We start from the raw sequence: 21,604 nt of genomic DNA on the forward strand, positions 1-21,604 counted from the left end.
GTAATGAAGTATTATTTTATTCCTTATCATATGAGGTTTATAATGAATATAGAACCAGCAAAAACATGCAGTTATTTACAGGATAAACAGTATCAGTATAGTTAAGATTTATRAGAAAGTAAAATAACTTCAAGACTTTGCAATTAGAGCAAATAGTGTCTTTTAATTTCTCTGCTGTGACACTGTTTTAATATGTTGTGTTTTTTYAAATGAGGGCACAGTTTTGGCTAGCTAGTTCGTTTCACAGAGGAAATCGGTGATGGAGATTCCTTTAGATGCCCCATGTTCTATGCTAAATTATAAGACTATAAATAATTTGTCTGTATTTATAGGTTGTCCCTGGAGTAATATGTGCCACGGACATTATTTCTCTACCTGTGTTAGAGGTAAGTTTCAGTATGAATCCACATTTGTATTTGCAGATTAATAGCTGCTTTTTTGTGGTTGAGGGTGTGCTAAATACTAATGAAGCAGTGTCCCCACAGCCCTGTCCAAAAATAGATGAACAGAAAATTGCCCTGTTGGAAAGGATTTATGYATTTACYAAAATATCAGTTAATCAGTCTCAAAAATGGGGTTTTCTTTTGCGTTTTGAAGACACCTCTCGTCAACAGGGAAGATTCTCCACAAATTAATTCTTGTTAATCAGATTTATACCACTTCACCTTATGACTTTGGTAGCTGAAGGCAGAGGTGGGATAACAGACATGTAGGATTTCTACATATGTCTACATATGCCCACTTTGAGGGATATTTTGTTGTGCTGCCATCGGTGTGGATGGTTCATGACCCTTTCACTTTGTTTTGTCCAGAGCATCCTGTGATTGCACTTATGTCAGGGCTTTGGCTACTAAATCTCGACAAATTCCTGCACAGCTTGGAAAGGGCAATGGACTGTGTGGGGAGAGCACATGCTGTTTGGGTAGGAAATTGTACTTTCTGCTGAAAACAACATGAATGATTCTTCCCRTCTTCCCATTCCACTCCCTCAGCTCCAGTTTAGAGAAATACTTGAAATTTTCCTAAGTATTCCCCTACAAAATCTGAAAGAGGATTTTAATGAACAGTTTGTTGTAGAGAGCTAGTGGGAAGAGTGAGGAGTTTAGATACACCAGCAACACATAGGATTAGACTCTGGATACATAACAATGTTGTTCCATGTAGCTCTTTAGAGATGTGCTTATAATTAGTCATAAAGCATCACTGTTCAAAAAAAAAAACTTTAAAAAAAAAAGTGGAAAACAAAATCTTTTAAAAATCAGTGCAATTGCCCACTGCTTGTTCCCTCTGCAGCAATGCGTCAGAGTGTGCTGCACAGATTCATAGGGCTGCTGTCAGGGAATTGGGCTTTGCACACTTTGCTTGCAAAGACTGCCCTGAGAAGTGGGACACCTGGGAAAATTAAATCTTGAGAAATAATCCCTGTAATTCACTGAGGTCAGATTTAGCAGGCCTTTAATTTGTCTGAGATTGAACCTCAAGCCCCTGGGGGCACATGCCTTTAGCAGCTATACTTCCTGATTGTGGAACTCATTTCCTATTTCTGTCTGAAACCTAAACAGATTGAAAAGGTCAGAGTTGAGCTAAAGACAAATATTTCCTGCTACTTTTGATGGCAAATTTCTCTGACTCTTGCATGAGGACAAAGATGCTAATGCACTGGGTAAGGTTTAATACTCTGGCTGTTTTGTACCACACYAGTATCACAAGCCCACCATGGCTTGAATTTAAATGGTCAGTTTGTATTTTAGTTGGTGGATGTTGTTGGCATCAGGAATCAGACCCTGGTGGCAGATCTGGTACTAGAGGAGTATTTCTTTTGCAAAGRTTTTTTTGAGTTCTCAAGCCTGAGTTATTGAGAGCCTGTGGGAGGGCTATGTCAATATTCACAAAAAAAAATTGTGCTATTTGGGTGTGTTTTTATCACTGAATTCTTGTTCATYAACATATACTGAGAAAAGGGGAACAGTTACTTTAATTGCCCAAAAGCTCTACATAAGGATTGCAATTAAAAAGTCTAATTTCCCCACCCCCTTTTTTAAGCACAAACCAAACTTGCAGGGATGCAAATGAGTTCAATCAGAAAGGGAGAAGGCAGGAGGAAGAAGGGAAATAAAGAGAATTGAAGGAGAGCCAGGGGAAGAGTGAAAATGTATAGTGCAAGAAGTTGTCAGAGCACAAAAAGAGCTTCTCCCTCATGCTGTGCTGAACCCCTGGGGTGCAGTGATGTTTTACACAGCTCTCTGTCCCCCCTCACTGCTGGGGAGACACAGCACTACAGTCAGGAGAGGGGACAGCCTCTTGCAGGCAATTGTCACCCTACATCTTTTCAATGGGGGATAGAGGAGAGCTCTCTATCTTCATTTAAAAGCCCACTACTTACAAAAGGCTTCATGGGAGCTTTTTGTGGATTGCAAACTGGTAAGGCCTTGCTTTGGCTTCTGGTAATACAATGTTTTTTAGGTRTTCATGCTTGGGTGGCAATTCTTGACTCTCGAGAAATGTCTCCCAAATAAACACCTAAGATGAAGAAGCCTTYGCTTTTGAGTCCTTGCCCTGATGATTCTCAGGAAACAATAGATTTAATTTAAAGAATCCTTTAAGCTTTTAATTTTAAATGAGATTTAATACAATGCAGCTTTTTGGGATTAAAACCAGTCAACTCTGAAGACTACCACTTCCTTTTAGCGATTTCATATGTGAAATAAAATTGCTGTCTTGCTTCCCCCTGCCATASATCAAAGTCCAGTGTGGCCTGAACACAGTTTTGCAGTGGTGGTGCTGTTGCATGGATTGGTCACTAGATGATACCCTTATGCTGTATTTRATATTTCTCTGGTTTCATRTTGGTAACATTTAGGCAACATTTTGCAGTAGTTGGTTGTAGATCTCATGAGTTAGCTCCAGCAAAGTGAACATGTGGTGCCATATGTGCTCCTGGTTGCAGCTGCCAAATATAACTAATATGAAGCAAAACCCAAGRTTTATTTTTTCTGCTGCAGCTACAATAATAAAGTGACAATAGGCACTGGCAACAAGAGAAAAGTGGCTGGCAGGATTGAGTCTTTGAAATTTATTTTCCTTGACAAATTATAGTTTATAGTAGGAAGTGGTTTCTTCCTTTTGAGGTTTTCTTTTAAAGTTATTGTTATTGTAGAATAGTTGGGAGGAGAGAGCAAAATCCAGTATGTTAGTGCAAGGTGGAGGAATATTGTGAACTCAAAATTCTCTTTATTCAAATGTCATTACTGTAGTGTCTGTGTTTTAATACAATGTATATTAAGATGGGCAAGAACAGATGGTATGGTCCATTGTTTTTTAAAATTGTCAAGAAGAATTGCCTTAATCTCATCTCTTCCTCAGCAATGATCACATCTTGCCCCCCTTATAAACAGCAGCTTCAAATCTTTATACCCAGTCCAAGAACTAGCTCAGAAACTGGTGTGGTTTTGTTTGGATTTTGTTCCTCCTGTCTGTGCACAGCTGAGTTTAAATTAATTTCAGCATTAGAGGCAAATGCTTTAGAATTGCTATGGAAATGTTTGGATGTTGTTTCTTTTCTGGGATGAAGCACTGTTACTTGAGGTTGGTAAATGGGTGTTTGCAATCTAAGTATTAATGCAGCTTGAAAATAGTGGCAGCCTGCAGCTGTCATGGCCGTGGTGTTATTCCTCTGTTTGAAACTACTAGAAACCTGAAATGGGATTTATTTGACCAAATTTATACATTTACATCTRAGTTAGTCATCTAAGGCTCCTTTTACAGTCACAGAACGTCTAGGCAATATGGCCAGTGCAGTCTGTGGTGCAGTTCTTCTCATCTCAAACATGTAAATAGGTCAGATGAATTGTGACCCAGAAATACTCATTTCTTTCCAGGCACMAAATCTTGACCTCAAGTTTAAATAAGTGCTACCACTGCTATCCTATCAAGAGAAATTAGTTTAAGTGCTTTGGTTTCACTTTTTTCACTTGGATTTAACTTTTTCACTTGAATTGTTTTGAAGCTACATTAATCACATGTCTTGCAGTCACTTAGTGGGAGGGTGRTGAGGTATTTCTTTATGAGGGCAGCCTGTACTCATGCTTTCCCTGCAATACTTTGCAGTTCCAAAACTCCAAAGGCTTCTGGGAGAAACTCAACTCAAATTTGGAGAGTGTGAAGTATGCAGAGCCACACTTGCACTACCACAGTGATGTGCTCAGGAGGGAATGGCGTAACCTTTCAGAAGAGGTGAGTGAGAGGCCCTGGAACTGAAACACTGAAACTCTCCAGAGCTGGACTTTGCAATGGTTGTTTTAAAGTCAAGCATGGATGAGTTGGCTTTTTTATTTTGAAGATAAATAAATGGGAATTTGATTATGAGAAGTGCAAAGACTTGCAGTCATTTCACTTAAGGTGATTGCCTATAAGTTTTGTTCTCTTAAAATAGAGTGAGAAATTAAACAAAAGCAGAAGTTTGCACTGTATTGTCACAAGGTTTGCATGTGTGTGAGTGCCTATGAGCACTTGGAAGATGACTTGAGGCCCACTCTGTATTATTTCCATTCAAAGGGAAAACAAGCTTCATTTCTCATATTCATTCTGTCAGGGAGTATTTTACTTGGTCTTCTGTTTTGTTCATTTTGGGATTTTTGCTTGTTTACAAACCAGAGAGAGGAGAGAAGAACCACAGCATATTTGAGGAATATTTTTGAAAATGCCAAAAAGTACGTACTGGTTTCTATTATATCTACCTTTCTTTTTTTTTGCACAAGTATGTTGAAGGATTTAATATGCCGTTTAATTATTTGATAGATACCTGACTAGATGTCTTTAAAGAAGATTATCCTGGTGAAAATCAATTACTGGAATCCTTGAAATCACTACAGCATGATCTGTAATACACATAGGCCTCCAGAGTGAGAAAATTTATGGGAGATGTGAAGAGTTACTCTCATACAATCTAGGCAGATAGATTTTTTTTAATGCTATATAGTATTTTTACCAAATTTAGTCAAATATACTATTCTCAGATTTCTTTTGCTGTCTTTGAAAGATCAAAGGTTCATTTGAGTTTTTAATGACTTTATGAAAGCCTTTAGAGTACTGCATATCAAACACACCGATTTTTGTTTCAAACCCCAGGGTGCTTTCTCATCTGGACACTTGGGATTCTGGTAAGTAAAACTTGTCTTGATGTAGGACTKAGCTGTAAGGTTTATTTTTATTAGGATATTTCCATCCAGCTGTTGATTGCTAAACATAAATTGCCATGTGTGTTTTCAGCACAGAAGAGTTTGAGGATTTGAGAAGAAAACTTTCATGTATGGACTAAGAAATGCTTGAAAATGAAATCCCTAGTTTATGTTGGATAAGAACATAACCAARTAAAACTTGGTCTGCTCAAGGATATCTTCAGGATTTCACTTGTGAAACAGAGTATCAATGGCACCATATCACTGTTGAGTCTTGCTGATTTRTAGCTGCCTTTGCAACATCAGAATTTGTGTAGGGGATTAGGGCTGTTGAAAAAAGATGGTATGGAGTGAGCAGATGTAATGAATTTCCCTAGGCCAGAAACACCTGAGATTTTGTGATGATCTGTCTCTTTCAATAATAAGTAAAACTGAGCTTAGTAGTTGATGATGTTCCTGTTGTTCACATATTAGTCCCTTCTATGTGCCCTGCCTCTGTGTGCTGTGAAATGATGCTGATCTCAGTGCTGGTCACTCCTTTTATTACCAAGAATTTTCAGTGCACTMATTTCCAGCCCCTAACACCAGTCAGTAGTTGTTGCAATGGGCTCTGACTTTGAGAGACTTTGTATCAACTTTGTGAACCTCAGCTTCATATTTTCAAAGGTGCTTATTGATGAAGAAGTCAGATGTTTAACTGTTACTAGAGAATTTCTAAATAGCTGCCAGCCAGTAACAAGCACTAATGTAGTGTTTCCCTGTACATTTATCCTCAAGTCCTTTAAAATCAAACAGTACTGCTCCTTGTGCTGCTAAGTGGTGGTTTAACTATATTTCAAGGTGGGCAAAAATAGGTRGAAATTTTGTAAGAAGTCAGCACTTGGTTCTGTAAATGTTGATTTTATCCATATAATGAAATAGAAGATTGTTTTTCTTCCTTTGCTTTAGTAGACAGGAAGTACTGATTAGGAAATGCAGGTTATTAATTTCAGCAGATTCTATGATTTCCTTCCATTTATTTGGAAAATTTGTGTTCTTTTCATGGTGGTCTGCAAATGTGAGGAACACAAGCAGCCAGACCATGGGAGAGAATCAGTGGGAGGTGGAGTATTTACTTTCTGTCTAGCCATTTCCTCGGAAAACCCATGCAGCTGTAATAGGTTGGTTTTTTGTAGATGAMAAGATCTAAGTAGCACATGCATTAGCACTGGTGTTGCCAGAAGGTTCTCTGTGCCTCTTTGCTCTCTTGAGTCACCACATTGTGATAACTCTTACTTTAATATCAAAGAGAAGTGGATGGCAGATTAAGGGTTATTTTCCATTTCTCAGTTCTCTCATGTAGTCYATGATTCTTCACTTTCTTAGTTCTGTAGCTGAGTAGATCAAGCTATGACTTCTATTTGCTTGTCTGTTCCAAAGTACYTTTAAAGCTGGTTGGATTCTCATGATATTTCTGTAGTGTCATGTCCCTGAATGATTYTTGCTCTGTTGATTTCAGAGGCGAGGCTGGTACCTCTCTTTGAAGAGGAGGATTATCAGCAGCAGCTGCTCATGGGACTGGTATGTGCTTCTGKCAGTGTGCACTAGAGGACGCACGGACTCCACAGACCTGTAAAAAGTGACYTTCTAAGTTCCTGTGCTGAGTGGAAACTCACTCAGAGTAGCTATGGGACAAACATGTCATTTCCCATATTTAGGGTTCATAGTCATGATGTCATCTTAACAGGTTATCATAAGGCATTGGGGAATAACAGCAATGGAAAGTTAATTTGTCAGAATGCTTTTTCCCAATATAAYTGGCTAAAAATTGGGATGTCATCTTAATCTGTCAGTTACTTTTTGATTACTTTACATCTTCAAAACATATACAAGGGAATTCCCCACACATGGCTTTTCTCAATTTGATGAACAGAGATCTTCATGCTCCTCAATTTTACACCTCTTTTACTGTCTCTTTTTCCTTCTACCTCACATCTGAGACTGCTAYGGCCATTCTGAGGTCCCTTCCTCTTTTGCATTCTTTTCACCAGTGATCTCCCTAAAGGATCTACTGTCTATATKCTTCTGGGTAAGAAAACCTATCTCAAATCCCCACCTGTCCTCCTTCTGTGTAAATACACATCTTGGCTTATCTCTTGTTCTCTTACTTTTAAAACCAACTAATCCTTCAGCATGCACTAGAGGGTCTYAGCACTGCATCTATGAAGAGCAGCTCAGCACTGTCCTGTCTGTTCACAGCTGAGGCAAATTTTCCTTTTTTTGTCTCCAAGTTTCACTTCTCATTCTCTGAAGTTTCTCTGAATTCCTTCCCCTCTGTTGATTCAGACAGATCCAAAAAGCGGGTCACTGCTGTCCTTTGCCTCTGCCTTCCTCATACCTGTATTGCTCAGTATTGACACACTGAGATTAATCTACATGTAAGTTCCTAGAGACACATTTTTATTTGCTCCAGTTTCACTCTGAACTTCTTAGTAATTCTCAGGAAAGAGCCAGCATGGACTTGAGTTGCAATCTGAAGTTACATGAGGTCAGCAAATATTTCTGAAAGGAGAGAATAGGGAGTGGCATGGACTGACAAACACCCGATTTTAATGACTTCACAATTAATGTTTAACCTGAAATTGCTRTCAATCACTCTGGCTTTCAGGTTCTTGGCAACTACCACAAACTGTACTTGTGCTACTGTTCTCTATCATAAAATCCCTCAGGTTTATTTGTTTGAATTAAGTACATATGTTCTTAGGATTCAATGTTCATATTTAAATCCTTTCACCCGGATCCCTTGGCTTTACACAGAGAGGTGTGAGAGCTGTGAGCTTTTTCTCTTCAGTATCATTGGAAGTTCAACTTCGTGTTCATTCTGCTGAATTTGCACCAAGTAAACATTTTAAATATTCACATCTGCTACTGAGTTTAGTAAGGCTGTGCAGTAGCTTGGGATCTCACTCTGAACTGAGTTTTGTCATGGGAAGCATTTTGTTGAATTTGATGCCTATTGATGCCTATTGATCAGGCCCTGAACCTGCTGCAGCCTTTGTGTATCTTTGGAGATGCCCAAGGACACTGAATTGTTGACTTTTTTTTTCCTAGATGGTTGCTCAGCTAAAGGATCACCTTATGAGACATCTGCAGTATGTCGGAAAAAAGAAGATTGACCAAATAGTTTTGGATTATGTTGCAAACCTGGTTAGTTTGATTTCATAGTCACTATTGTGAGCAAGTGTGTTTTTGGTGGATCATAGATGCTTGGGTGTGTACCAGTTGTATATAGCATATATTTGGTGGGAGGAAGTTGTTTTTAAGATGTTTAAACATATTTTTAGCCTAATATTGTATATATTCATGAAGAAAATTAATATKATTTAAATATTATTAAGAGGGTTGTACCAGTTACTCAGAATACAGAAGAAACTGTTCYCTTTACATGTTGTACAATATGTGTTACTTCCAGAAACAAAATAGGAACTCATCCTCAGAGGTTTTTTTTTTTTTTTAAATTTAAAGAATGGACTTTAGATCCATTTGGTTTCATGTAGAACACCTTGCTGCAGGTCTTGAGTAATGAAAGTACCACCAGGGGAAATAACAAATTAATGAAAAAGATGTCACTACAATATGATATGGGGAAATCATCACCACTCCTGCACAGTGCCTGTCTATGTGATAGGAGACAGTTTTGTGTGAAGAAATCTTTGTAAATTACAGTGAAAATTTGCTTTTCAAATTCTTATTTTTCAGTCTTTCATCTTCTTAAGAGACCTTTAAAAAAAAGCCACAGAAACCATAACTGTTGTGCACAGAAGTTATGTACTTGGTTTTGTCTGTCTCAAGATCACACCGTTTAAGTGCAGAACACAGAGTCCTCAGCAGTTTGCATGGCAACTGTAAATCCTGTTCATCAGAAACTGCCCACAGTGCTGTTTTCTAGGGATGAAAATCTTGGGAAACTTTCTTGAGGCTTGTGATGCCTGCATCTGCTCAGAAGTGCTGTGCGAGTCAGTTGTGCTGTCAGTGTCACAGCCTTCTCTGAASTGCTGCAGTCTCACTGTGGTTCCTGACTTTTCAGGCCTCACTCTGACAACTTGACAAGTTGTTTCACTGGCAATTGGCAGACTTTTATGTACCTCTGTAGGAAAGAAACTAAAACTAGCGGCTGATTAAAAGAGAAACAGCACATGAACCAAAGCTTTGTGCTGAAAAAAGCACAACTGGAACATTTATTCTCTTTTCRTTGGATTTCAAGTATTTTGTTTGTTCACTTTTAGTAAAAACTATGATAAAAACGGTGAAAACATCTGTTAAACCTTGATCTGCAAGGCTAAATTATTGTGGRCTAAATCTTGCAAAACAAATCTCAGCCCTCCCTACAAGCAAACTCTCAGACTAATTCTCAACTCAGTTGACAGGCTTATTCGTAGAAAAGCTACTATAAAAAAAAGATAATGTGCCTCTAAAAATTGCTTCTGCTTTCTACTGGTGCGTCTTAGACGTTGTTTGAAAATCTTTAGAAAYTGGTTCCTTGTTAAACTTGTGTTTCCCCTCATCCTAATCAGAAACCCTTACATCTTAAATCTTTCCATATCCTAAATGTTTCAGAGTACTTCAGAGGAATGAACTGGTTTGAGTCTTCCCACAGTTCTCTGTAGCATCAGCAGCGACTAGCAGAGCTATTGRAACTAGTGAAATAGGAAGAGACTTGAAATTTGTCTGTTTGCTTTCATACAATATTTTGCATTAAATTCAGGAGCSCAGGAGTGGCTGAGAATAGGCTCTGTGATGTGWAGTCACTGTGTAAATCAGTTGCAGCCAAAGTCGGAGTAGCCAAGRCTTGGGAGCATTGAGAGTTTTTTGTGAAACAGCARGCAAGGGCTGGTTGCTGTCAGAGAWCTCTGTGTACTTTTGTACAGAGAAGTAACGTGGGGAAGTGTGAATCTCACATCTCGGTGGGAATTCCTTTTGCTGAGGAGCTCTGCAGAGCTGGAGTGTGCCTGGTTCCCAGTCCTTGTGCCRCCTCACCTGCAGTAGTTGTTATATGTCCGTAGGCTCTCTCTCCTCTGCAATCACTTGATCTTAGCTTTGCTCCGTATCTGTTTCTCTCACTCTTTTCATTTCTGTGATGCAAGTAAGGGGAGAAATAACTTACATTTCTGTAAGACATTTGCTGCCCTGGCAGCAAGTGGAGGGTAGGCAGGGTGAGCAGGCAGCCTGTGGCACAGGAAAGAGGCAAACCTGGAAAAACTGGTGAAATTTCTCTGCAAGTCACTGCTGTAACTGCATGTTTTCCCGCGATGTGTGTGGTCAGTTATCATCTGATGTGGGCTCAGCTGCTGAGGAATAGAAGACAAACACCATTTGGATTTGAGTTTCCTCAGGAGGAGGAGGACTGCATTATATTSCTGCAGAGGAGAGGGTCTGGAAGATAGCAAGACCGTGTCTCACTCCCTTTTCTCCTTTGCTCCTGGTTCTTTCCTTTGACTGCTTCAAAGTCTTTCCTGTAGAAACAGCCATGGGAGCTGAGCACTTGTGGTTCCCAGTTACTTTAGTGGAACTTCAGTTTCCTTGGCACCATTACCTGGAATTGCAGATGTTTCAGGACAAGGTGACAGCAGCATCAGCCGAGGCCCTCCTGTATGTGCTGTCTTGCTGTTGGTTTTGTGTTCTCKCATTAGTTTAGAGCACTCCAATGGAAATGGCTTCATTTACATGCCCTAAAACACTTCATATCSTGTATCTTTGTTTCTCAGTGAAAAATGGCCTTGCCTGGTACTCYCTCAGACACCCTGGGCTCCCTCAGACACCCACTGCTAAGCTTGGACAGGAAGCTGCCTGTGCTTCTTCCATCAGACAGATAATGTTGTCTTTCTCTCATGCACATTATCTTGTGTGTTATGTTCTGAAAAAAAAAAGTTTGAGACATGGCTTATCTTTGTGAATGTATTTTCTACAATGTCAAGGGTAGATATTGATCTCCAAAGTGARTTGTGCTGCTGGTGAGAGTGTCACATCACAAATATTGGCATAATTAAGATTCAAGTATGTTGTGATAGCTTGGGTGATTGTGGCTTAATGATTGTGACTTACGAAGTTGTTAGCTTTGTGAGCCCTGTGAAAGCTGTACAGTTTGATGTGTTGTTAGGCAAAAAAAAATTAATTCTGGTGTAGCGTACTCTTGAAAAGCGTTTGTGTTGCATAAATGATAATTGGTTATTTTGAAGCTTGTAAGAGCTTTCATTTCTACACTGATCCTTCAGATCCATCTGCAGCTCCCGATGCAGAGACCTTAGCTGCGCCCTCTGTGCTGGCCAGAGATGAAATTCATTCCAGCAGCAGGTGTTGTTCTTATGATCCTTCTCTGGAAACTGGAAATCACTAATTTCCTAGAAAACTTGCTATACTCCAGAAAGATTAAATTGGATCTTTTCAGTACATCTAGGAATTATGGAGATGGCAAGTATTAGGTAGTTATTTTGCATCAGACAGCTGTGCAAGCCTCGCTCAAGTAGTGGTGGAGGGGAAAGGTGCTACCTTGTAGATCTTGCTGGCCAAGGTACAGAGGAACACTCAGGAACAGTAGTGAAGATGAATATTCCAGTGCTTTGCATGTGGACCTCTCTGTGAGTCCTGTTTCTCTCTTGCTCAGAGCCTGTAATGAGTCAGACACTGGGAAGGGCAAAGCCTATGAGGGGAAAAGAGAGTAGGGGAAAAGCATTCCTGGATTTTGACCATCTGGAGGGAGGAAAAGGGTTCCTAACTTCTTGTGACACCTCTTTTCAGAACAGGGGTCAGCCTTGTTTCCTGAGTTTCCTGGGATTGATGGATTGCTGTGCTTTGAGGGACAGAGATAAAAGGCGCAGAGGAAGTGTCTCAGCTGTGTTACTGAGATGTGGAAGTGGTTACACATGACAACCATGAGGAAGTTATTTCAACTCTTTYGTGTGTGGTTTCTCTTTCAGCTGCAGAAGCTGAGATGGTCCAAGTGAGAGCAGGGCTTGTGGCTTTGGTATATGCTGACTGTGTGTGGGGGACGTCAGTTTGGGAGCATGAAGCACAACAGCATGGGCCAAGGGATTGTTTCACTTCACTGGAGACAAAAAGGAAACTCAATAGATGAGGAGATGCGTTTGCTTGTCTCATCTTTCCTCCTTGCCAGGACTAGATCTKTGATTCCTCCTGCAGACTTTTCTTGGCAAACTGAGCATTCCACTGCCTTCAACGTTATCCACTTTTGATGAGCCCTTGGGACTATTTCTTGCCAAATGCTCAGCCACTTGGACATGCAGTTTTTGCTTTCATGGCAAACTTTGAGAAATTGATGCAAGAGCATGAGATMAGTTATCTTCAAGAAGCACAAGGTGTTAAGTTGCTGTATGTCTTGCATGATGCTTTGGTGAGCTGGAAGGACTTAAACTCCTGGAATAGGGCAATTCAGTTACAATTAAAATTTTAATAACTTTACATTTCAGGCCCCTAGGGGGAAAAAATGAAGACTTAGTAGGAGTCCCATGAGTAGTTTTTAACATAAACATGCTGTGTGAAATGAATGAAGGCCAAGGGCCTGCTGTACACAGGCTCGTGAAAACATCCAGTCTTCTCTTTTTTGTTTTAGCTGAATCTGGTGCATCGAATAATGAAAGAAGTTTGGAGGMGATACCAGCTTCATTCCTGTGTCTTCTGCTTGTGAGCAAGTGACTTGTTAAAAGTTTTCAGCCTGCCTTCTAAAATATGGGCATCATGATTTTGGTCTTCAATGGTAGTACTCCCTTGAACAGCCAGTGCTTATGCTGCACTGGCRTGTTATGGCTGGAGTTGAAAGCTGCTGAGTTTGGAGTAGTCCTAAGCTGGGTAGTGGGTGTTAAACACCTGTAAAAGCCAGCATCCTTTCACCTGCTGCTGATTCCTCGTACTGTTGAGACTTGTGAATGTGCAGCTGTGGGGGGAGGAATGTGCAGCATTGGGCAGCTGGTGCTGGCTGAGACACCTCAGTCAACAAGTCATCCTCCCATGGCACTTCCTCCCAAAGGCAGACATTTATTACACACCCAGCATGGCAAATTGACCCTCTCCAGGAGAGTGTGGGCGCCTCAGGTTTTTAATATGTTGCTACTTTGTTAACTACAGTGCTGAGCGGGGAAGTGCAGGGGAGTTTGCAGTGTTCCACATCATGAGTCGGATTCTGGAAGCAGCAAACGGCATGTGCATGCCTTTACCTCCTGGTAAGTTCTGCGTTTTGCTCTTTTAATCGTAAGTGAGGAGGGCAAAGCTATAAATTCCTCCCAGCAGAGCACTGGCTGCAGCACCTCTCAAGTTAGCCTTGGCAGTGTTGACATCAATTCAAGTCGCTTATAGTGGGGAAGGCCCTTGATAAACCTGTGCAAGTGAAACAAATCAGAACTAAAAGATTACTAAAAACAGAGAAGACAAGACGTTTCCAGTTGAATGTTTGGGTGCAGTCRTATCTTAGAACTAAGATTTGGACTCCTTTCACTTACATATATATCTAGACAACTGGACTTCACTGTCAAGAACTACAAGGGAAAATCCTATCCTGTAGCAAATGGAGTGCTTTTCCTCATGCTGTTGCTCTGAAATAATTTTCAGTTTTATCCTGAAGGCATGATCTCCAGCTTTCATGGAAAAGCTGGTCTTGATAGTAGACTTTCATTTCCTAGAGCTCCTCATAATTGTTTACAATGTTTTCAAAGCACTTGCTTATTTTTGTTAGGGAAAGACATCTTGACATCTTAACATCTTAATGCTTTCCAATTCTGTTTAAATCTTTCTGTTTTTTATTTCCTGATGTGTCTTTGGTTTTTGAAACAGCTTTTGGTATGAGTCTGTTCCTCAGTCTGTGTGGGCACAAATGCTGCCACAGTATTGTTACATGATAATAAGACCATCGTCTGGCTGATGTTAAGAAAGAAGCTGAAATGTTAATACTGCCTGTGGGATGTGTGGGTGGCAGCAATATCCTGAGGGTGGTGAGGCCTCAGCTTTTGATTAATTCAGAGGAGAGAGGGAGATAAAAGACAAACTGATAGAACAATTCATATGTAAGCAACAGTTTGGAGATATTTAGTGACAGTGCATGATTTTCATGACTGTTTTCAGTCCCCTTAGCTTTCTTTCTGACAAGATTGTACTTGAGAGGACTTAAAGGATGTCTAAATAGTCACCACATGACTTGATAAATTGATTTCCTCAGCAACTACAAACAATCAGAAGTTAAGGGAAGTGATGACTTTAGCTAGAGTAATGACAGTCTCTAACAGAGAATTAGAAAAAAATACATATTGTACCAAACAAGTTTGTTTCTTTCATAGGTTTTCACACTCTGCACCTGGGTCTTGGTGTTCGATGTCTCCCTCTGCACACCCTCCTGCACTATATTGACAATGGGGTCTTGCACTTGACAGAAACGTGTGTCAGGAAATTGCTGAAAGGTACAGTGAACATCGTGTTTCTTTTGTTACCAGCCACCTAATGGAGAGTGCTGTCCTTCGAGCCACTCCCTTTGGACATGGGTTTTATTGCCCAGGACCCTCAGYTCTTAGAGTGTTGTTCAGTGAGGGCTGTAACTGACAGTGTTGCCTACCTGAAAGGAGAAAATTTGGGCTCAGGCTATATGATTTGCCTTACCACAGCAAACAAAGAAATATCTGTTTGGAGAGGATATGGGTTTGTAGTTTTTCCACATGGGACTTCCTAGAAAAACAAATACTAAAGATCTTCATAGGATTTGTGGGAAAATTTCTGTGACTCTGAAAGTGCACACCTRTGTGTGAGGAAGTCAGTTTTTTATACAGCCTCATCTTTTGCTTCATGTTTGGAACAAGAGGAACAGACAGTCTGATCTCAGAGCCAGGGGAGGTTATGGAGCAGATCATCTTGAGTGATATCGCATGACACATACAGGACAAACAGGGAATCAGGCCCAGCCAACGTGGGTTTGTGAAAGGCAGGTCTTGCTTGACCAGCCTGATCTCCTCCCGTGCCCAGGTGACCCACACAGTGGGTGAGGAAAAGGCTCTGGGTGTTGTCCATCTGGACTTCAGTAAAGGCATCTCCTGGAGAAACTGGCTGTTCACATCCTGGAGGGGAGCACTGTTCTCTGGGTGTAAAACTGGCTGGACAGCTGGGCCCAGAGAGTGGAGGGCAATGGAGTTCCATCCAGCTGGCAGCTGATCCCCTGTGGGGTTTACCAGAACTCACTATTGGGGCCAGTCTGGTTTAACACCTTTATCAATGACCAGAACAAGGGGGTCGAGTGTACCCTCAGTCAGTTTGCAGATGACACCAAGCTGGGTGGGAGCTGRTCTGCTGGAGGGCAGGAAGGCTCTGCAGAGGGATCTGGACAGGATTGATGGGCYGAGGCCAATTGTGTGAGGTTCAGCAGGGCCAAATGGTGGTTCCTGCCCTTGGGTCACAACAACCCCAGGCAGGGCTAGAGCCTGGAGCAGAATGGCTGCAAATCTGCCTAGGAGAAAAGGATCAGGGAGTGCTGCTCAGTGGTGGCTGAACATGAGCCAGCTGTGCCCGGATGTGCTATTTCTCCAGTGTCCAAGAAAAGGGACATCAGAATGTACTGTATCAATCTGTGCCTGGTCTTGACAAGTGAAAATACAAACTTGGGGAGTTGCACTTAGTCAAAGTACATTTGAACYACCATATAAATTGTTACATAAAATGGTGAAGTTATGCACAAAAATACAGAAATATATATTTGTATAAATGGTATGAATGTAAATAACGCCCCTTATTTATGTAGTATAATGTAAATAATAGCCCTTATTTAAAAATGAAATTTTCATTTCACTAAGGAAATGTATTTATTCAGAATGTCTTCAGTGAAAGTTGGAAGTTTGTTATGTGATTAGTGTTTGTTTGATTTGCTTTTTTCCCCTGTTGCTCATAGATCTGGATGACACTGAACAGAATGAAAAGCTGAAGTTTAGCATTGTGATGAGGCTTCCAGAGGTAACTGATGATTTGGGATGCAATTTCCTGGATTTTGGAATTGATAGGAAATTMTTCCTTGTGGATAGGGTCAAACCAATGAAAAATTTGGCTCTAATTCAGATAGAACCTGATTCAAATAAAACCAGAACATACACTATTTCTCCATAGCCTGTAGGACACCTGATAACTTACATCATATGTTTGTCCATAGTATTTTACAGAGTCTCCAGTACCTTACAGGAGTCAACAAGAGTGACACTTTTCTGCTGAGTACTCACCTGCATAAAGCAATGAGAGTTTAGTTGGGTTTAAAGAGGGTTTATAGGGGTGTTGTGTGTGGTTTTTAGCATCCACAGTGTTTCTCACTTGTGACCTCGGTGTTTGGTTCTATACACTTAAAAAAATGTGTTCAGAAGCTGGTACRGTAAAAGATGTAAAATCCTATTGTACCACAGCTCTTTGACAGAGATGAATGACAAGAGCTCCCCTCAGCTAAACCTCACTGAGAAAGTGACTTGTGTAGCCACAGGCTAGAGCTGATTACTGATCCTTCATAAAAAGCTCCAGCAGAATGGGAGCTGCACTTCTTCCCTTTTGCTCTTAGTGCACAGCACAGGACTCCAGGGCAAGCACAAGATGTGAGGGAGCAGAGGAAGACCAGGGATCCCCCTCGGGGAATGCCTCACTGCAGAACGGGCTTTTCTCCACATAAGTTGCCCATTGTTTGCTCGTTATGTGCTGTCACTTATAGTTCAAATGGACAGAAGTGCCTCTTGGGTTTTCCTCCAACAAAGGCTTCTTTATTTGGCAGCAGTTTTGAGAAGGGGTAGAGGAGGAGAACTCCACAGGATGTTCTTTGTCCTCTGTGTCTTGTTTTGGGCCAGGGCTGGTAAGCCGGGGTCAGCATGGGCCCCCTGAACTGCCAGCTCTGGTGGGTGGGGAACTCCATTCCAACCACGCTCTGACGTGAAGGGCTGGGCTGGGAGAGATTTGGGGAACAACTATTGCTAGCTATGCACAGTAGACTCAGTGCTTTATTGTGTCTATTTACAGCTTTGGGAAAAAATGCTGGGAATAGTCTGTTTGCTAGAAAGGTCACTTTTGGGTGACTCGGACTATTTTGAGCAGGTTAGATGCAGTCGATGACTTCAGTTCCATCAGAAACAAGGATTTAAGTACCATTAAACTGTAAAACATTTACTAAAATGAACAGCTGTCTGCATTGCAGTACAGCTGAAGGGAAGGGGCAGAGGAAGATCTAGACAGGAAGGAGAGCAGAAGGTGGAGCTAATTTCACAGTGTGTTCCCATTCTTTTGCTTATTGGTTAGGATTGGAAGCCTTGGCAAACCTGGTTTTGAATCTCTTTTTGCCTCTGGGAATGAGAGTCAGTGTTATCAGTTTCCAGGACGATGACCTGAATAAAGGGATCCAAACTTCCCTTCCCAGTATCTTGCCAGTGTTCTTCTGGTTGTTTAAGGTTCCTTAGACTGAGCCTGAGAGAAGCCCTGTCCTGAAGGAGCCTTGAGGAATGGGCATGTACATTATTCCTTGGGGGAAGAATAGATTCAAATCACTCACAGTAAAGAATTAATGGTCATGTTAAACCTCAATTTATATATAAGAACACAAGCCAAGTGGGTGAAGGCACYGAGACAGATGGATTGAGGTGAGGACTGAGCAACAAGATTCTGATTTCCCACAATCTGAGAGCATATTGTGATATCTTGGTTACTGGCTGTGAAAGGATGGCTCCATGGCTAAACATGATAACCTCTTAGCCTCTCATCAGGGTCTGGAAGCAAAGCACATCTGCATTACAGTGTGGATTTTGTGTCAGGTTTTTTCTCCCTTTCTGTAWGTTTCCACTGTCCCGTGTTTATGTTCTCAGGTTTTTGGGGTTTGTTTCTTGCTTACTAGGCTCTTGGTCAAAAGGTTCRTCAGTACTGGAATCATCCAATAAATGCAAACATAATTGCACGGAAATAYGTGAAACTTTTGCTCGAGAAGCTGGGAAACAGTCAGGTAAGAGCACAGAGGCCATGTTTTTAAATCTTATGCTTTGACAGTGTTGAGATTCCTGAGCTTTCTGTAGACTGTAACACAAAAGAAACACCGAACTGTGGTACTGTGTGTCTTTGTGAACTAACCTGAAATATTCTCCTTTACAGTGCAGCAGACCTCTCCCTGAGAGACTCTCAGTCCCTGTGGAGTTTTTGCCACTGAACTACCTGACTAATATGTTGGCAGAGATAGAGAATCAAGGTAATGTTAATTCTSARCTTTGGAAGATCAGTGATCATTACYCTTTGATGTTCACTCAGATGCATCCTGCCTGTACTGACATAACTGAGTTACTAAAACTCCAGTGATTCTGAACATATAGGTTTGTTTGTCTTTCTGCTGATGGAAGGTGTCAGGGGCCAAGATTCTCTGTGTGTGGGTATCATCTCATTTTGGGAGGAAAAAGATTTAAACCATGTGGCATTATATGAGCATATACCCTGGGCCATTTCATGCACTAACACTTACACAGCCACTGTGTTTCAYTCTGGGTTTGGATTTCCAGGGTAGAATTGGTTTGGAGGTCCCTCTGTGTGGGATATAATTTACTTGCATCCCACTGATAGGACAGTTTTTGCTATGACTGACCATCCAAAGGACTGAAAGCTGTAGGTATTTTGGGAACATGAAAACACAGTTCTATTACTCCTTGTGTTTTGGTATTGTAGATGAAGATATTTAACAGACTGCAGGACTCTAAATGTACAGGAGCATGTATGATTTTGTAAATAATTCTTCACCATGTTTTTCTAGGTGTGCATCCATATGAAAAAGAAGACCATGTGAATGTAAGATTTGTAGAGGAAACAGCACTCAAGCACACTATGACGCTTCTGGGCCTCAAATATTCCTGAAATAACAAACTGTGGAAGAAGGCTGTCAAACTGTGGTGCCTCTGTAAAAGTATTCATTTAAATGTAATGTTCTTTCCCAAATAGCCTGCAGTTTTTGGTAGTCTCCACTACTGGCATGAGCTACTCAAAACAGTGTTTAGTCCAACATACTGAGGTTGAAATTACTGACTTAGAAATTAATTACTAGATAAATCCTAGAGGAATGCATTTGACATAATCCCAGGTTTGAAATACATCTGTGGTTTCATTTTGAAGTAGTCAAGGAAGTGGAACAGCAGCAGGTATCAAACATGCTGTGAAAACTGATTTTTTTAACAAGACAATGCTGGARAAGTCAATCCAGTTGTACAGTAACAAGAACCAGTAACTGTTTACTTGAATTAATAAAAGGATTCCTTGGTGTGATTGTGTAAAGCAGGTAGGAATAACAAATGACTTTTTATRCCAGGCATGAGTAAGGAGGTATTCATTCCTTATGGTGGTATCAGTTACCTAATGATACTCCTGCTTCTGGAGATGCATTCTTATTTTCAGTTTTGTAATTAGCACAAACTGTAATCTCCTTCAAGTGCACATGACAGATTTTGTTGGGGTTTTGCTTGTTTGTTTGTGGGGTTTTTTGGTTGTTATTTAAAGATATGTATCATATATTGTATGCAATACAGGATAGGAAAAAAGTTTTAGAAACTTATCTTAACAGTGGCTTGGACAGAGTTTTATGTAATTCTTTCGTACCAATTCTAGTGTTATAGTTCAAACCTCAGCTTCAGAATAAATTAGGCAGGCTGTTTTTCCTTTGTTTTCAACTTCTATTTRTATGTAACTGAGCCAGTATTGTTTGTTTCTTTGTTTTAAGTTCTGAACTGTGACATTAATTTAAAATGGTAATAGCAATTTGCTGTTACACTGAGAAAATTGCCAAGTTGTGCCATGCAAGATTTCTGGAGCCTGGATTTTACAAAAACTCTACAAAATTCCAGACTATTAAACTAGAGAAACTCGTTAAAATTTGATATGTTTGTGAGGTTTCAAAACAACTCTGATATTCTCTCTGAGTAGTTTCCATTCATGCTCCCTATTCCTTACCAGTGAAATAAAAAATAGAGTTCCTGCGAGCGTGGCAAGTTCATGGTCACTCACGTGTCATTGCCACCAGTGAAGCTTYAGCTTTCTCAGTGACTGCATAGTGGGAAGGAATATTCTTCTCAATATACTTAGAATTTCTGTGGCAAGTGTCAACTCCAGTCCCACACTGCAGAAAGCCATGTTGGTGTATGTGTATAAGTGGTGGCCACTTTATATTATATTAATAACAGGAGAAGATTTTTCTAGCYTTTTCTTTTTAATGGAATGTATTATAAACTATCTTCATAAGCAATAAAACTTCACCTGAAAGAAAAAAAAAAAGCATAGCATGAGCATCACTCACTTTTCTTAACACTTGGGAATACTGCACTGCATTTGGGATACCAGAAGGGACTTTGGGTTGCCAGCTGGTTAGCAGTGCTTTTGGCATGAACAAATACTTTGTTTCCAGTACGGAATTTGGCYGAACACCAACGGATCTTCCTTAAGCGCCGTGTAAATGCTGCTGACTCTTGTGATCCAGCASCTGATAATGGTCTGTCCTGCTTCAGGTGTTGACTGTTCACATTTCAGATGACTTTGCAGGAGGCTTTTTGAAATGTCTGAGACTCGAACTGGACTCACTTTGCCTGAGGGGAGCTGTGTGGGGCAGCAGTGGGAGCGTCTCCTCCTCTCCAGGTGCAGTGGGGGCATTGCTGGGCATTGTACCTTGTTCCTCCTCTGCAGSGTGCTGTCAGAGAAACACAGCTTGGTCACATAGGGGTTGTGTGCTTTAAAACTCCAGTGGTCCCCTGAGCCAATGTAGAGAATCCCTTGCAAGCCAGGAAAGCTGAAGGGGTATTAAAGGGAAAGCTTGAGGTTTGACCATGTAGATGTGAATTTGTCTTTTTAAATAGTAGACAGTTTGAGCCTGTCATGCTTTTGTTATTTGTCAAGAAAACCGATTAGGTGAACTTTCAAAAGTTGTAATAATTGTGCACAGAACGTCTGAGGAACAATTCTGTTCCTGAATACAKTTACTAGAGTGAGCCTTTATCCACAGCACTGAAAGGAAGCTTGAGTCAGAGCATGAGATGTTTCATGATAGAAGACACTTATTCTAAACCATTATTATTCTGTAGGAGCTCTCTGCTTTGGGATCACTGACCATCTCAAGGACAGAGGCAGTGTCCAGCAGGGTAGGGTTGAAGCACTGTTTGCTATGCTGCCCTGCCTACCCTCAGTGTCTTGCCCAGCAATCTGCTTTCTTGCTGCTTCTGATCTCATGCTCATTGTATCTTACATGTGGGAGACMTTAAACCTACTTCTCCTGAACCTGACACTCCACCTTTTGCAACTTTGCCTTGAAATCCAATGAAAAGCAATATTCCACTGATGTCTGCCTTGCCCTTCAGCCACAGCATAATCACACAAAYTACTTTAATAATCAAAGGTGAGGTTTTTAGTATATGATCTCCTTAAGATTCAAT

General features: G+C 40.7%; 2 protein-coding genes across 5 annotated transcripts in view; one reads left to right on the forward strand and one right to left on the reverse strand.

The window, feature by feature from the left end:
- Positions 1–20,426, forward strand: part of GSAP (gamma-secretase activating protein) — a 44,642-nt gene extending 24,216 nt beyond the window's left edge. For 2 of the 4 annotated variants that reach the window (XM_057364479.1, XM_057364478.1), the window contains exons 18-30: positions 333–386; positions 4,108–4,233; positions 4,654–4,709; positions 5,128–5,159; positions 6,676–6,737; positions 8,268–8,363; positions 12,784–12,854; positions 13,296–13,390; positions 14,498–14,617; positions 16,090–16,151; positions 18,052–18,156; positions 18,303–18,396; positions 18,949–20,426. In XM_057364479.1, the coding sequence (XP_057220462.1) occupies positions 333–386; positions 4,108–4,233; positions 4,654–4,709; positions 5,128–5,159; positions 6,676–6,737; positions 8,268–8,363; positions 12,784–12,854; positions 13,296–13,390; positions 14,498–14,617; positions 16,090–16,151; positions 18,052–18,156; positions 18,303–18,396; positions 18,949–19,049 (1,074 nt within the window). In that variant the 3' untranslated portion in view covers positions 19,050–20,426. Of the gene's footprint in view, positions 1–332; positions 387–4,107; positions 4,234–4,653; positions 4,710–5,127; positions 5,160–6,675; positions 6,738–8,267; positions 8,364–12,783; positions 12,855–13,295; positions 13,391–14,497; positions 14,618–16,089; positions 16,152–18,051; positions 18,157–18,302; positions 18,397–18,948 lie in introns of those variants that run through there. The other 2 variants (XM_057364477.1, XM_057364480.1) reach the window with 2 other exon arrangements.
- Positions 20,427–20,512: 86 nt separating this feature from the next.
- Positions 20,513–21,604, reverse strand: part of CCDC146 (coiled-coil domain containing 146) — a 65,156-nt gene continuing 64,064 nt past the window's right edge. Inside the window, exon 19 of the mRNA XM_057364482.1 lies at positions 20,513–20,865. Within this exon, the coding sequence (XP_057220465.1) occupies positions 20,698–20,865 (168 nt within the window). The 3' untranslated portion in view covers positions 20,513–20,697. The remainder of the gene's footprint in view (positions 20,866–21,604) is intronic.

Source organism: Malurus melanocephalus, unplaced genomic scaffold (assembly GCF_030028575.1).
Source record: "Malurus melanocephalus ecotype Western Australia unplaced genomic scaffold, MMel_1.1 scaffold_39, whole genome shotgun sequence".
Lineage (NCBI taxonomy): Eukaryota > Metazoa > Chordata > Aves > Passeriformes > Maluridae > Malurus > Malurus melanocephalus.